Source organism: Plecotus auritus (genome assembly GCF_963455305.1).
Source record: "Plecotus auritus genome assembly, chromosome: 2".
Taxonomy (NCBI): Eukaryota; Metazoa; Chordata; class Mammalia; order Chiroptera; family Vespertilionidae; genus Plecotus; species Plecotus auritus.
The window spans coordinates 69,211,579-69,228,597 of record NC_137771.1 but is presented as its reverse complement, the minus strand read 5'-3'; the positions used below and the strand labels follow the sequence as shown (position 1 = coordinate 69,228,597).

Sequence of the window (17,019 nt, the reverse complement as noted above, 5' to 3'; positions counted from 1 at the left end):
AATCACTTGCCCATTTTTTGATTGGGTTGTTTATCTTCTTTTTGTTAAGCTGCATGAGTTTCCTGTAAATGTTGGAGATTAAACCCTTATCGTTGATATCATTGGCAAATATGTTCTCCCATGCAGTGGGCTTTCTTGTTGTTTTATTGATGGTCTCCTTTGCTGTGCAAAAGCTTTTTATTTTGATGTAGTCCCATTTGTTTATTTTCTCTTTAGTTTCCATTGCACTAGGAGCAGTATCAGTGAAGAAATTGCTTCAGCATATGTCAGAGAGTTTTCTAGCAGTGGATTCCTCTAGTATTTTTATGGTTTCTCATCATATATTTAAGTCCTTGATCCATTTTGAGTTTATTTTTGTGTATGGTGTAAGTTGGTGGTCTAGTTTTATTTTTTTGCAGGTATCTGTCCAATTTTCCCAACACCATTTATTGAAGAGACTGTCTTGACTCCATTTTATGTTCATGCCTCCTTTGTCAAATATTAATTGAGCATAGTGATTTGGGTCGATTTCTGGGTTCTCTATTCTATTCCATTGATCTATATGTCTGTTCTTGTGCCAGTATCAGGCAGTTTTGAGAACAGTGGCTTTGTAATACAGCTTGAAATCTGGCATTGAGGTCCCACCTACGTTGTTCTTCTTTCTCAGGATTGCTGTGGCTATTCGGGGTCTTTTTTTATTCCAGATGAATTTTTGGAGAGTTCTTTCTAGGTCTGTGAAATATGTCGTTGGTATTTTAATGGGGAGTGCATTGAATCTATAGATTGCTTTGGGTAGTATGGACATTGTAATGATGTTGATTCTCCCAATCCATGAACATGGTATGTTCTTCCATCTGTTTACGTCTTCCTCTATCTCTTTTTTCAGTGTCCTGTAGTTTTCTGTGTATAGGTCTTTTACCTCTTTAGTTAAGTTTCTTCCTAGGTATCTTAATTTTTTTGGTGTGATGGTAAATGGGATTGCTTTTTTAGTCTCTCTTTTTGTAAGTTCACTATTGTTGTATAGAAATGCCATAGATTTCTTGGAGTTAATTTTTTATCCTGCTATATTGTTGAATTCATTTATTAAGTCTATTAGTTTTTTTATGGAGTCTTTTGGGTTTTTTATGTACAATATCATATCATCTGCAAATAAGGACAGATTTACTTCTTCTTTTCCAATTTGGATGCCTTTTATTTCTTCTTCTTGTCCAATTGCAATGGCTAATACTTCCAGTACTATGTCGAACAGGAGTGGTGAGAGTGGACATCCCTGTCTTGTTCCTGTTCTTAGGGGTAATGCTTTTAGGAGTATGATGTTAGCTGTGGGTTTATCATATATAGCTTTTATTATGTTGAGCTATGATCCTTCTATTCCCACCTTGTTGAGAGTTTTTATCAAGAAAGGGTGTTGGATTTTGTCAAATGCTTTTTCTGCATCAATTGATATGACTCTGTGATTTTTATCTCTCAATTTGTTTATGTAATGTATCACGTTTATTGATTTGTGGATATTGTACCATCCTTGCATTCCTGGGATAAATACTTGGTCATGGTGTATGATCTTTCTGATGTACTGCTGGATCTGATTTGCTAGAATTTTCTTGAGGATTTTAGCATCTATGTTCATGAAGGATATTGGCCTGTAGTTCTCTTTCAGTGTGTTGTCTTTATCTGGTTTTGGTATTAGGGTGATGCTGGCTTCATACAATGAGCTTGGAAGTGTTCCTTCCTCTTTAATTTTTTGGAATAGTCTGTGGAGGATAGGTTTTAGTTCTTCCTTGAATGTTTGGTAAAACTCTCCTGGGATGCCGTCTGGCCCCTGGCTTTTGTTTGCTGGAAGCTTTTAATAACTGCTTCAATTTTTTCCATAGTTACTGGCCTATTGAGATGTTTAGATTCTTCCTGATTGAGTTTTGGAAGGTTATATTTTTCTAGGAAGATGTCCATTTCCTCCAGGTTGTCCAGTTTGTTGGAATAGAGTTGCTCATAGTATTTTTTAAGAATCCTTTGTATTTCGGTGGGGTCTGTTTTTATTTTACCTCTTTCATTTCTGATTTTGTTTATTTGGTTCCTCTCTCTTTGCTTCTTGGTGAGCCTGGCTATTGGTTCATCAATCTTGTTTATCCTTTCAATGAACCAGCTCTTGGTTTTGTTGATCTTTTGTATTGTTTTTTTTTGGTGTCAATGTTGTTTATCTACACTCTGATCTTTATTATTTCCTTCCTTCTGCTTACACTGAGCTTTTCTTGTTGCTCTCTTTCTAACTCTTTGAGTTGTAGGGTTAGGTAATTTATTACCATTGTTTCTTGTTTTTTGCAGCAGGCTTGTAGAGCTATGAACTTCCCTCTCAAGACTGCTTTCGCTGTGTCCCATAGATTTTGGATTGTTGTGTTTTCATTGTCATTTGTTGTCATGATGTTTTTTATTTCTTCCTTGATGTCTCTGGTAACCCAGTTATTATTTAATAGCATGCTATTTAGTTTCCAGGTGTTTAATTTTTTTGGATTGTTTTTATTGTAATTGATTTCCAGTTTTATGCCACTGTGATCTGAGAAGATGCTTGATATGGTTTCTATCTTCTTGAATTTGAAGGGACTTTGCCTATGTCCCAACATATGGTCTATCTTTGAAAATGACCCGTGTGCACCTGAGAAGAATGTATATTCTGTGGCTTTGGGGTGAAATCTTCTGAAGATGTCAATTAATTCCATCTGGTCTAGTGAGTCATTAAGGATTGATGTTTCTTTGCTGATTTTTTGTTTAGAGGATTTGTCCAATGGTGATAGTGGGGTATTAAAGTCTCCTACTATGATTGTATTGCTGTGAATCTCTGCCTTGATATCCTCCAGGAGTTTTTTTATGTATTTGGGTGCTCCTGTATTGGGTGCATATATGTTTTCCGGAGTTATTTCTTCTTGTTGGATTGCTCCCTTTAGTATTATGAAGTGGCCTTCCTTATCTCTTGTTATGTCCTCAGTTTAAGTTCCAATTCGTCAGATATAAGTATTGCTACCCAGCTTGTTTTTCATTTCCTTTCACCTGAAAAACCTTTTCCCATCCTTTCTCCCTCAGTCTGTGTGCGTCTTTTTTTCTGAGGTGGGTTTCTTGTAGACAGCAGATATATGGGTCGTGTTTTCTTATCCAATCCATTACCCTATGTCTTTTGATTGGGACATTTAATCCTTTTACATTTAAAGTTATTATTGATAGGTGCTTATTTGTCGCCATTTTTATTCTTTATCCTTGTGTTCCTTCTTCACTTCCTATTTCTTTTTTATTTTTTTTTTACAGCAGACCCTTTAGCATTTCTTGCATTGCTGGTTTGGTGGTAATAAATTCCCTTAGACCTTTTTTGTCTGTGAAGCTCCTGATTTCACCTTCAATTTTGATTGATAGCCTTGCTGGGTACAGTATTCTTGGATTCAGACCCTTCCTTTGCATGACTTTGTATATTTCATTCCATTGCCTTCTGGCCTGATGAGTTTCTGTTGAGAAATCAGTTGCTAGTCTGATGGGGGTTCCTTTGTAGGTAACTTTCTGTCTCTCTCTGGCTGCTTTTAAGATTCTTACTTTGTCGTTGGTGTTTGCCAATTTAATTATAATGTGCCTTGGCGTCGGTTTTGGGGTTCATTTTTCTTGGGACTCTGTGAGCTTCTTGGATTTGTGTGGGGTTTTTCTTCCCTATATCAGGGAAGTTTTCTGTCATTATTTCTTCAAACAAGTTTTCTATTTCTTGCTCAGTTTCCTCTCCTTCTGGAACCCATATTATGCGGAACTTGTTTTGTTTCATGTTGTCCCAAACTTCCCTTAGGCCAGGGGTGGGCAAACTTTTTGACTCGAGAACCATAATGGGTTCTTAAACTGGACCGGATGGCTGGAACAAAAGCATGGATGGAGTGTTTGTGTGAACTAATATAAATTCAAAGTAAAGGAGCGGAGGGGAGAGCAAGAGAACCCTCTGCTCTTTCGGCTCCGCGGGCCGGATAGAACAGCTGAATGGGCCGGATGCGGCCTGCGGGCCGTAGTTTTCCCATGGCTGCCTTAGGCTCTCCTCCTGCTTTTTAATATTTTTTCTAGAAGCTGCTCTTGCCAAAACCGGTTTGGCTCAGTGGATAGAGTGTCAGCCTGCGGACTGAAGGGTCCCGGGTTCGATTCCGGTCAAGGGCATGTACCTTGGTTGCGGGCACATCCCCAGTGGGAGGTGTGCAGGAGACAGCTGATCGATGTTTCTCTCTCATCGATGTTTCTAACTCTCCCTTCCTCTCTGTAAAAAATCAATAAAATATATTTAAAAAAAAAAAAAAAAGAAGCTGCTCTACTTGGGTATTTTTCCTACCTTGTCTTCTAGCTCACTGATGCAGTCCTCTGCTTCTTCTAGTCTACTCTTGATGCTTTCTATTGAGTTCTTTACAGCAGCGATGTCATTTTTCATTTCTTCTTGGTTCTTCTTCATTTCCTCTTGGTTCTTACTCATATTGTCGAATTTGTCTTCCATTCTTTTCAGCCACCTTATGACCATTTCTCTGAATTCTTTCTCTGACAGGTTGCTTGCCTCCATTTCGTTTACTTCCTTTTCTGTTGATGCCTGCTTTTCTTTCATATACAGGCTGTTTCTTTGTCTCCCCATGGTCTCTCTTCTCTGGGTGTCTGGTTATGTACTTCTCTCTCTCCTTATCCCAGGCAAAATCTGACCTTTCCGTGATGGAGTGTAGAGCTCCTCTGAATCCACGTGTATGAGCCAATTGGGGACCGGTGCTCTGGGGTTCACAGCTGTTCGGTGGGTGCCGCAGTTGTAGATTTTCAGGCTTCTGATAACATCCACTTTCCCCTTCAAGATGCGTGGTCTCCGTGTCCGAGCTGGTGGCTCCAGGAGGGAACCCAGCAGCAGTGTCAGGGGAGCCCCATCCAGAAGTCCCCCTCCTTCTCCTGAAGTATAGCTGTCCCTTAACTCACCAACAGACACTCCCTGTGCAACCCTCAGTTGTTCTTTCTATCTACTCCGGGATAAGGCTCGGGATAAGTCTGTCTATTCCACCTCTATTTTTTTTTTTCCTCCTGAAATTTTTTCTCTTTTGTGTTTTAATTTATGATATATTAGTTTCCTGTAGTTGCTGTAACAAATTATCACAAACTTAGTGTTTAAAAATAACACAAATTTATTCTTTTACAGTTCTGAAAACCAAAGGCCAAAATTGCTTGGAAGGTATGCTTTTCTTCTAGAGCAGTGGTTCTCAACCTTCCTAATGCCAAGACCCTTTAATACAGTTCCTCATGTTTTGGGACCCCCAACCATAAAATTATTTTCGTTGCTACTTCATAACTGTTATTTTGCTACTGTTATGAATCATAATGTAAATATCTGATATGCAGGATGTCTTAGGCGACCCCTGTGAAAGAGTCGTTTGACCCCCAAAGGGGTCGCAACCCACAGGTTGAGAACCGCTGTTCTAGAGGCTCTTAGGGAGAATTTTTCCTTACCTTTTCTAGCTTCTGAAGGAGCATTCTAGTCTTTGGTCCATCTGCATTTTCAAAGAGAAAAATGCAGTATCTTTCAATCTCTCTCACTTTCTGTAGTCAGCTGACTTTTTTGTTGTTGTTGTTGTTCATCATGAATTTTTTTTTACATATGTGTCCTTATTCCCCCATTACCCCCCACCCTCCACTCTTGCCCCACCCCCCTTGTCTGTGTCCATTGATTAGGCTCATATGCATGCACACAAGTCCCTTGGTTGATCTCTCCCCCTTACTCCTACCTTCCCTGAGGTTTGACGTTCTGATCGACATTTGTCAGTCCCTGGATCTGTTCTTGTTCATCAGTCCATGCTGTTCATTATATTCCACAAATGAGTGAGATCATGTGATATTTATCTTTCTCTGCCTGGCTTATTTCCCTTAGCATAATGCTCTCCATCTCCATCCATGTTGTTGCAAATGATAGGAACTCCTTCTTTTTTTACCGCAGCATAGTATTCCATTGTGTAGATGTACCACAGTTTTTTAATCCACTCATCTGCTGATGGGCATTTAGGCTGTTTCCAAATCTTAGTTATGGTGAATTGTGCTGCTGTGAACATAGGGGTGCATATATCCTTTCTGATTCGTGTTTCTAGTGTCTTGGGATATATTCCTAGAAGTGGGATCACTGGGTCATTTTTTCCCTGACTTTTACCTGCCTGCCTCTTTCTTATAAGGAACCCTGTGTTTACAAGGGCCCATCTGAATCATGTACCCATCTCAAGATCCTTAACTAAATCACAAATGAAAGTCCTTTTACCACATAAGAAAACATATTCACAGGTCCTGACGATTATCTATGGACATCTTTTGGGAACCTTCCACATAGTCTGTCTCTAGTCTAAGAGAGTGGAATATCTGTTCAATTTAAGCCCTCAGTGGGAACATATATTTTTATAGAACAGTTTGCTTTTCCATTGAACCGTACCATTTATTGGTCACATATTAATTGCTGTATGTTTTTTCTCTTAGAAAAGTAAAGCCATTCTTTCTTCTGAACACTTGGAATCACAGCTGGATGAAGTAGTTTAAACTGTCTAGTACAGAGGTGTTAACATTCTCACAGAGGCAGCTACTATAACACCAAGGTCACAGAGGAGGAGACATCAGAAAAGTTTCTTTTATACTAACACTAAAGGGAAGCAAAACATCAAAGAGAAAGAAACCAAGAAAAAAAAGAACAGAGAAGAACTATAAAAACAACCAAAAAATCAATTAAGAAAATGGTAATGAGTACATACCTATCAATAAGTACTTTAAATGTAAATTAACTAAATGCTCTGGTCAAAAGACATAGAGTGGCTGAATGAGTAAAAAAACAAGATCCGCCGAAACCGGTTTGGCTCAGTGGATAGAGCGTCGGCCTGCGGACTGAGGGGTCCCGGGTTCGATTCCGGTCAGGGGCATGTACCTTGGTTGCGGGCACATCCCCGGTGGGAGGTGTGCAGGAGGCAGCTGATCGATGTTTCTGGCTCTCTATCCCTCTCCCTTCCTCTCTGTAAAATATCAATAAAATATATTTAAAAAAAAAAAAAAAAAAAAACAAGATCCATCTAATTATTGCCTACAAGAGACTCACTTAGGATCAAAACACACATATAGACTATAAGTGAAGGATGGAAAATAATATTCCATGCAAATAAATTTTTTTTAAAGCTGGGGTAATAAAACTTATAAAAACAAAGTAAATTTTAAAACAAAGATTGTAAAAAGAAACAAAGAAGGGCATTACAAAATGATAAATAGGTCAATCCGAGAAGAAGATAAAACATTCACAAATATTTACACACCCAACATAGAGGCATGTAATTATATTCAGCAAATATTAATAGATGTAAAAGGAGAGATTGGTAGCAGAACAATAATAAAAGGGTATTTTAATATCCCACTAAAATAAATAAATAGATAATCTATACAGAAAATCAATAAGTACACATTGTTCTTAAATAAACAAAAATTAAACCAGGTGGATTAAAGTTATTTACATAACATTTCATACAAAGCATGCAGGATAAACATTTTTTAAAGTACATATGGAATAGCTTCACAATAGATTACATGTTAGGTCATAGGAAAGTTTCAATATATTTAAGATGATTAAAATCATACCACATACCTTACCAAAACACCATATAACTGGAAATAAACCACCAGAAAAAAATGGGAAAAAACACATGGAGACTAGTCAACATGCTATTAAACAACCCATAAATTAAAGAGGAAATCAACCATAAAACCAAAAACTATCTTGAGACAGGTAAAAATGAAAACATAACTCTCCAAAATCCATGGAATGCAACAGAAGCAGTTCTAAGAGGGAAGTTCATAGCTATAGAAGCCCACCTCATGAAACAAGAAAATTTCAAAATACCAATATAACTTTACACTTAAGGCATTAGAAAAAGAGGAAAAAACAAAACCCAAAGTTAGTAAAGGGAAGGAAACAATAAAGATCAGAGTGGAAAAAAACAAAATAGAGACAAAACAAGAAAGTAAGAGATCAATAAAATTAAGAGCTAGTTCTTTGAAAAGATAAACAATATTGATAACCTTCAGCCAGACTCATCAAAAAAAGGAAAGATGGTCCAAATAAATAATAACAACTATAACCACAATAATTATTTAAGGAATAAGATAAACCCAAGATAAAAATATTTAAAATGTGACATCAAAAACATAAAATGTGGTGAGGGAGACTAAAAATGTAGAGTTTAGAATGTTTTCACACATAAATTGTTATTAGCTTAAAATACACTGTTATAAATATGCTGTTCTATATCAACCTTGTGGTAACGACAAAGCAAGAACTTATAATAGATACACAAAAGAAAATCATCAAACCACAAAGGGAGGTAGCAAGAAAAGAAAAAAGGGAGAGAAACTACAAAATGGCTAGAAAACAATGAACAAATTCAATAAGTACATGGATATCAATAATTACTTTATATGTAAATGGACTAATTTGTCAAAAAACATAGAAAGGTTAAATGAATTAAAAAAATAAGACTCATCTATATACTGTCTACAAGAGATGCACTTCAGATGTAAGGGCACTATAGACTGAAAGTGAAGAAATGATAAAAGATATTCCATGCAATTGGAAACTAAAAGTAATCTAACATAGTGATACTTATATTAACAAAATAGACTTTAAGACAAAAAATGTAATAAGAAACCAAAAAAGGCAGACATTATATAATGGCAAATATCCAACACAAAAATATACATTTGTAGTTATTTATGCACCCAGCACAGGGAATATATACTAATGTATATATCCCTATTTAAATATATAAAGCAATCATGAACAGACCTAGGGAAAACTAGGCAGCGATACAATAGTAGTAAAGGATATTAATGTCCCACTTGTATCAATAAATAGCTCATGGAGACAGAAAACTAATACAAAAACAATCACCTTAAATGACACATTAAGTCAGAAGGACTTAACAGGTATAAACAGAACACTTTACCCAAAATTATCAGAAAGCTCGTTATTCTCAAACACACGTGACTTCTCTCAGATCTATCATACGTTAGGCAAAACAAGTCTTAAAAAATTTAGTAAGATTGAATTCATATCAAGCATCTTTTCTGACCACACTGGTAGAAAACAACAACAAAAAATTCAATTACAATTAGAAAACTGAAAATTTCACAAATATGTGGAGATTAAACAACATGCTTCTAAATGACCAGTGGGTCAATGAAGAAATCAAAAAAGAAATAAAAAATATACCTTGAGACAAATGAAAATGGAAATACAACTGGCCAAAATATGGGATTCAGCAAATGCAGTTCTAAGAGAGAAGTTCATAGTGATGTCTACCACAAGAAACAAGAAAAATCTCAAATAAACAACTTAACTTTACAACTCAAGAAACTAGAAAAAGATGCAGGTGCATGAACACACTAAATGTGCACCTATATTTAGAGCACTTCCTCCTGAGAGACAACTGAAGGACAATTGAAGAGTTTCTGTGCAACAAAGAAGAGAGAGAGCCCATACAGAGAAGATAGGGGAAATGCATGAGCTTTCCAAATTCTAAAAGAACCTATTAATAGTAGTAATGAAGGAGCCAGGAGTGCCATTGTTTATATTCCTCCTGCACTTGGATAGTGCAGGTAAAAATTCTACCCAGGTAGTATGTCAATTATACCCCAATTTACAAAAAAGTGAGCGATATGATGAAAACATATGCACTGATAGTAGTTCATTGGGTCTATTTAGGGTGTAAATTCATTTGTGCAAGATCCAAGTATTCTCGCACTAGAAATTTAAATTCCTTTTTGAGAAAAGTAAGAACTGAGTGAAATATGTACTCAGTGTGATTTTATGCCTAACAAATATATAGGTCATTGCTTTCATCAACACAAAAGGGGAGAAGTATAATAAAGAACAAAAGTGTCTGGTCTTTGGAAAGTTTTAGCATCCACTGTATTTTAATGTTAAGGTATAAATTATCTTAGATGAAATTTAGTTTTGAATAATTTTCACCCTACATTAAGCCCCAGTCTTCTTGGGTGAGCTTAACTATTGGTATAGTTACTAGAACTTACCAACAAATAGCAACCTAGGTTCCAGAAACCAAATCTATGGGGCTCGATCTAATCTTAAAATATAAATGCAGCTATTAGAGATAATAGACAATGTTTAGTACCTCCCATCCTGTATTGGACCATCCACTGCCCACCTAACCTGTTACCTGGAATCAGCTTCAAGGAATTCTCCAGGTACTCATCTTCTGTGATAGGGTGGCCATTTAACTTCAGCTCCAGGGTGAAATCTCGTACAGCCCAGATAAAGTCTGGAAAGAAACTCACAAACTCTTTGGCATCTTCTACTCCACCGCATCTAGGGGAGGACTTTGCCCTGATGAGTTTTGTCAACTCTGTCACATAACTAGGACCTGACTAAGGAAAAGGAACTTTATACCCACAATTCCTACACTTCCCTCAAAAAATTATTATGCACATTGTCTTTTGCCCTGGGTTCCCTCTGCTCCACCAAAGGCCACTCAGCCCCAGGGAAAGAGAACTCAGCTTTGTCTCCATTCCCATCGATTTCTCAATAAAACTGGGAAGGATACTGCAGTTTCTCCAAGGCATCATTGTTGATAGTGCTCATGCTGTTGTACACAAAAGTGCTACTCAGAAGCACAGCCAGGGCAAAGATCCATGAGTCATTCTTAGGATCACCCTAGAAAACATGTTAGAAAAAACATTTAGGAGTCTTATTTTCAGAAACTCATTCAGTTATTTGTTCAATCATTTTTGATTTATTATTCCAGATCATAGTGTGTTTGGTACAAAGAAAAAACCTTGAAATCAGAATTAAAGGCAAATCTCAGCTTTGGCAATTACATTGACATTTCTTGTGATCTCAGTTTCCTCACCTATAAAAGAATTCTAATTATGTTTTCCTCAAAGTGTTCTTTGTTTCTAAGTGGGAGTAAATACAATAATTTTGAACAATTCATTGTTCATAAGTGACACCACATGTTCATTTAACAAAAAGTGAACTATAAAATATCTACTATGCTAGTCACAATTAAACTCTCAAAATAAAACCAAGTAAATTAAATATTTATGAACTACTAAATGTTACATATTTTTCTTAGTTATAGGGAAGCAAAAATGAATATAATTGTTATACCTGAGATAACTATTTCATGGTATTTATAAACATTTGAAAACAAATGCAACAAAGATGACAACAATATAATTAAAAGGTTAATAGTAATAGTGAATGTTAGTGAAAACAACAGGCATTATATAAAATAAAAGTGATGAATCGGTCAAAGGGGAACAAAATATACTGGAGTTAGAGAAAGAGTAGGTTTATAATATGAAACATCCCTTAAAATTTTGTGCTGAATGTTAAAGGATTTATAAAATCTTGATTTGAAGAAATGAAAGAAGCATGCAAGTAGAAAGATCTGCAGAAGCAGAATGAGAATTAGAATGCAATAAGTAGAGTTATTGTTCTGACTGGCACAGAGCAGAAGGTAGGTAGAGAAGATAAAGCTCAAAAGCAAACTCCTGTGAAGAATAATGAAAAGCCTTGAAGACCGGCAAAAATTTTTGGTTGCCTAAATTATTGCAGAAGCCAGCAACTAGTTGTAGTATAAACAATGTATAACTCAGCTCAAGGCTCTTGAATTAAGTTTCTCAATGAAGGCTTATTACAAAGGGTAAAATTATTCACTTCAGTGTTCAGAAAGAAAAGATCTTATCTAATATAACACATTATTTAATTTACCTAGAAATGAGTTTCAAAGAGGCCAAAGTCTGCCTCGTTCAATATAGTTAGATTTCAGCATTTCAAGAATAGATCACAACAGTTAAATTACAAAGGATCATGAAAAGATAAGGAGAAAATCCTGAATAAAAAGGATCTGTTTGTGACTCTGCCTTACCTTTTCCACATCACCCAGGCCCTCAGTGTCCAGAAGGACTAGGGTGTGGTTGGGCTTGGAGGGGTGGGGCACACACCACATCCAGACGCCCTTGGTTTCAGACTGCACCGTGGAGCCCAGAGGGAAACCTGCAAGGGAATGGGAAATGCAACACACAGTGACAACAGAGAGTCCAAGAAGCCCATGGGCCACAAAATGAGACTTACAGGGTTATGAATGCCCTAAGATACAATATAGTGCTTCCTCCATTTCAAGGGTGTCCAAATTTGTATACCATCTAACTATTCATACTTTTACTAGCAGTTACACTTTTTCACATAAATTTGGTTTATTCAGACTGCTAATTCCATTTTGCAATGTAAATATATCCCTGTTCATGTCTAGGAGGCCCTACCCACACAGTGGATAAAAAAAAGGGGTATGCTACGCATAAGAAAGCTTTGATTTTTATCCCTTCAACAATCACGACTCCCTAAAGAAGTAAGTTGAATGTATTGTAATTAGATCAAGACCTTTCAATAGTCTGAGGAATGAACAGGACAACTTATTCAATATTATTTATTAAGCACTCATTATGTTCTTGGCATTGGGGATATGTTCAAGGCTCAGGAGATATAGTAGTGGCTAAAATATATAGAAACAACTTCTCTTTGGAGTCTTATAGCCAATGAAGGCTAAGACCCTGGTAATTTCTAACCAGCTTATGAGCCAGGCAGGTGAAATCTGGTCTTAATGGATGGGAATATGGAGAGACAGGAATGGAAAAATAAATAAATAACAAATAAACAAATAAATAATTAATAAACATACTTTATAAGCCCTCATAAAAGATTGTGGCTGGATCTCACCTTTTACTTGTTTTGAAGATGCTCTGAATCACAACTAATTCAAGGAATCCCAGCAACAATTAAAACATTCTTTAAGAGAAACATTATCACATCACATTTACTCTAATTTTTTTTCTATTTTGAGGGAAAACAGAACTTCTGAGAGCTCCACATTGAAACAGGATAAAAAAGGTGTTGATGTGTGGTTGATGCTGTTTCTATATTCTCTTTTTCTGCCCATGAATTTCAGTATGTTGTCCTCTATTTTTCTTATTCATTATTTTATATTCCCAGTGTCAGATTCTCTTTACAGTAAACCATGTTCATGGGCTTTGTAGGATTTGGATATGCTAGTCTACAAGATATTCTGCAACACCATGTACAGTGCTCTAATCAGAATTTTCATGAAGGCTAGCTAAAGTCATATAAAAGATAGACTAAGTAAGCTAAAAGATAAACATTCTGATTTGTGTTTCTTTTAATCAATTACTGTGTGCTTACTATGTTCTACACACTATCCTTGTTGCTGCAAATTTGACAACAAAGACTCCAGGTAAGGTTTTTTCCTCTACTTATTTTAATTTTAATATGAGAAGAAAAACAAGTAAACATGTAATTATATAAAATATGTTCATATTTTGTTAAATTTAAGTGGAGAGGCAACATGAGACAGGATGGGCAGGGAAGACTTCTTTGATAACTGACATTTGTGCAGAGCCTTGAATAAAAGGAGCTAGCTGGGTAAAGAAGAAGCAAGTATTGCGGGCAGAGTGAACCACAAGTTCAATGAACTGGAGATAGGAAAGGGCTTGCAATTTGCAAGGGCAAAAAGGAGGCTAGTATGGTTGTATCATAACCAGTGGTGGAGAAAATGTATAAGATATAGGAAAGACTAGGTCACAGTGTGCCTCAGAGGAGTGTGGATTTTATGTAAGAATAATGCAAGCTTAAGGAAGGCATTAAAAGCAGCTAGATGAAACTTTGGTTGCTTTGAAGATAATTTATTAGAGAGGGTCAAAGTAGAAAAAGGACACTTCATTAAAAAAAATATTTCAGGCAAAAGATAAGACTGATTTAGCCTCATAAATAAAAATCTTAAAAATTTTATTAGTCCTGGTCGGTGTGGCTCAGTTGGTTGGAGTGTCATCCTATACACCTAAGAGCTGTGGGTTCAATTCCTGGTCAGGGCACATACATACCTAGGTTGCGGGTTAGATCCCCCCCATTGGAGTAAGCACTGGAAGGCAATGGATCAATATCTCTCTCTTTCTCTCTCTCTCTCTCTCTCCTTCCCACCCTACCTCTATCCTTTCCCCTGTCTCTAAAATCACTGAGCATGTATTCCAGTGAGGATTAAAAATAAATAAAAATGGTAAGATAAAAATGGAAAAAGAGATTTGAGATATATTTAGTAAGAGTAACAAGAGGGTGGGTGTATGAATTGGATGTGGGAGATAAGCTAAGTGAGGGATATCAAGTTTGAGGCTTGAGACTAGAAAGTTGGTAAACTACTGGGAAGAAAATGATTGAGAAAGCAGAAAGTGTGCTGTTATTTTATTTGGTTTCATTTGGGTTTCAAAGTGGGGCTTTATCTAGACTTTTATTGTGAACATAACTTTAAGTGGAAAACCTTAAAAAAAGAAAAAGATAGCTATTTGACTAATGAGTCTGAATGTCAGAAGAGGTACTGAGGCAAGAAATATCCATTGCAGAGATATGAGAATAAAACTGGCATTCAAAGTGCAGAGATTGGATGAGTTCACATTGAGAGAGTATAAACAGAGAAAAGATCTCAGGGCCAAGTCCTGGAGGAACCTACAATTCAGATGAGTAGATGAAAAGTTGGAGACTGGTAAAGAGATTGAAGAGAATTAAACACAAGGGTAGAAAGAAACCCAGAAGAGTGTGGTCCTCAGAAGCTGAGTAAATAAAAAATTTCAAGGAGCAGAAAGATATCAACTATGCTATAAAATGTCAAACAGGGAACTAAGATGGATCCAAAAAACATCCACTGATCATACAAAATGAAGTCCACTGGTAAATATAACAAGATCATTTAGTGGACTGTAAGGGCTAAAAACAGAAGGGCGTCAATTGAAAAGAGAGCTGGGAAGAATAGAATTGGGAAAGGAAATTAAGACAGACAAAATATTTTAGCTTGAAGAGGAGTAAAAAGGAAAAAAATGAGGTGGTAGTCATAATGAGATATGGAATCTAGAGAGAAATTTTAAGATGACAGATATTCAAGCATGTTGCTTGGTTAATAAGAATACCACAGTAATAGAAAGCAAAATTTCATGTGGGAGACATAACTTCATGTGGGAGAGCTTAATGCCTGTTAGGTAAGAAAAGATGTCTCTAAGAGCACTAGTTTGGGAGACTTTCCTTTTACATGTAGCAGACACATAGGAGTATGAACTAGGAACAGAAAAAGGTCAAGTTGCAAGTTTGCTGGTAAGAATTAGAATTAGAAAATGTGTTTAATAAGAAATTTGGAATCTCCCTTCCTGTGACCCTAGAGAAGTAGTGAGAAGCTAAGATTCAGCTGGAGTTAAGCGAACAGCCTCTGTCAGAGGATTTCACTCACCACACTTTTCTCTTGCAAGACAGTTCATCAAATAGGATTTTCCTGTATGATACAGCCCAACGATGGCCACAACCACCACTGGTTGAGAAATCTTGTAAAGAATCTTTAAGGCTTTCTGGTTCACTGACATCTGCTCATCCTTGTTTTCTACCAAACATATGGGGACCAACGTGATGGGTCCAGATGTCATGGCAACCTGCAAACCCAAAATAATTTCTCTGTAGTAGTAACATCTCAAATTCATTCTCTGCTTAAAGGTTAATCAAAGCATGTGTACATCAGCAGAGGGCCTGTGGGACCTCTGTACTTTTTTATGGCACAAAAAGTAGGATAACATTTGATGGTTGTGATGAAACACTAGACACTATCAGCCTCCCAAGTTTTACTTCCATAATAAAAATAAAATTCAAGCAATGATTCTCATCCATTGCTGAGCTCTGTGACAGATGCATTGCAAAGCTGACCTCACTGCTTATTATAAAAACTTTGCAAATTTGGACTTATTGTACCCACTTTGCATGTCCTATATAATAAAAACCTAAATGCAAATCAACTGAATGGCAGACCGAACAGCGGAACAACCAGCGGAATGACCGGTCACTATGACGCACACTGATCACCAGGGGGCAGAAGCTCAACAGAGGAGCTTCCCCCTGGTGGTCAGTGAACTCCCAAAGGGGGAGCACCACTCAGCCAGCAGCTGGGCTCATGACTGATGAGCTCAGTGGCAGTGCTGGGAGCCTTTCCCACCTCCGCGGCAGTGCTAAAGAGCAGCGAGCCGAGTGGTAAGGAACAGCGAGCAGGTGACTGATAAGAAGCCAGGGGTCCCTGAGTGCAAGAGGGATGTCCACCTGCCAGCTTAGGCCCGCTCCCCAGGCCTAAGCTGGCAGGTGGACATCCTCCGAGGGGTCCAGACTGCAAGAGGGCGCAGGCCGAGTTGAGGGACCCTCCCCCAGTCCATGAATTTCATACACAAGGCCTCTAGTGTAGTCAATAAAGTTTAGAAAGACTGAGAGATATGCTCAAATTTATATATGAATGAGTGGTAGGTCCTGGATTTGAAACCAAGTGAGTCTATGTCACTATACCATGCTTTGCAATCACTTATCTGGCAGAATAATCTTTCTCAACAACATTGATTACTCCATATACTCCTAGAAATTGTTTTCTTAATTTCCTTTTCAGTCTGTTCATAGTTAATATATAGAAATGCAACTAATGTTTGCATGTTGACTATGTATTCTGCTACTTTGCTGAATTTGTTAACTACTTTTAACGTTTTGGTGTGTGGGATCTTTAGTTTTCTACACATAAAATCATATCATCTGTGAACAGAAATAATTTTACTTCTTCCTTTCCAATTTCGATGCCTTTCTTTTTCTTGCCAAATTGCTCTGGGTTTCTCATATATGGCTTTTTTATATGGAGGTAGTTTCCTTCAATTCCTACTTTGCTGAGTGTTTTTACCATGAAAGGGTGTTGAATTTTGTCAAATGTTTTTTCTGCATAACTAGAGATAATCATGTGCTCCCACCCCCTTATTCTACTAATATATTCTATACTACATTGATCAAATTTTTTATGTTGTAACATCCTTGCATCCCAAGAATAAACACCACTTGTTCATGGAGGGTCATAGAATATAATTCTTTTAATGTGCTACTAAATTTACCTTGCTAGTATTTTGTTGAGG

The 17,019-nt window shown here is 36.9% G+C and overlaps 1 protein-coding gene across 1 annotated transcript in view; it reads right to left on the bottom strand.

The window, feature by feature from the left end:
* Window positions 1-15,516, bottom strand: part of LOC308241089 (semaphorin-6A-like) — a gene marked incomplete at both ends in the record, with an annotated part of 33,115 nt that extends 17,599 nt beyond the window's left edge. Inside the window, 4 exon segments of the mRNA XM_080654644.1 lie at window positions 10,193-10,348; window positions 10,584-10,693; window positions 11,913-12,040; window positions 15,327-15,516. Of these exon segments, the coding sequence (XP_080510770.1) occupies window positions 10,193-10,348; window positions 10,584-10,693; window positions 11,913-12,040; window positions 15,327-15,516 (584 nt within the window).
* Window positions 15,517-17,019: the final 1,503 nt, after the last annotated feature.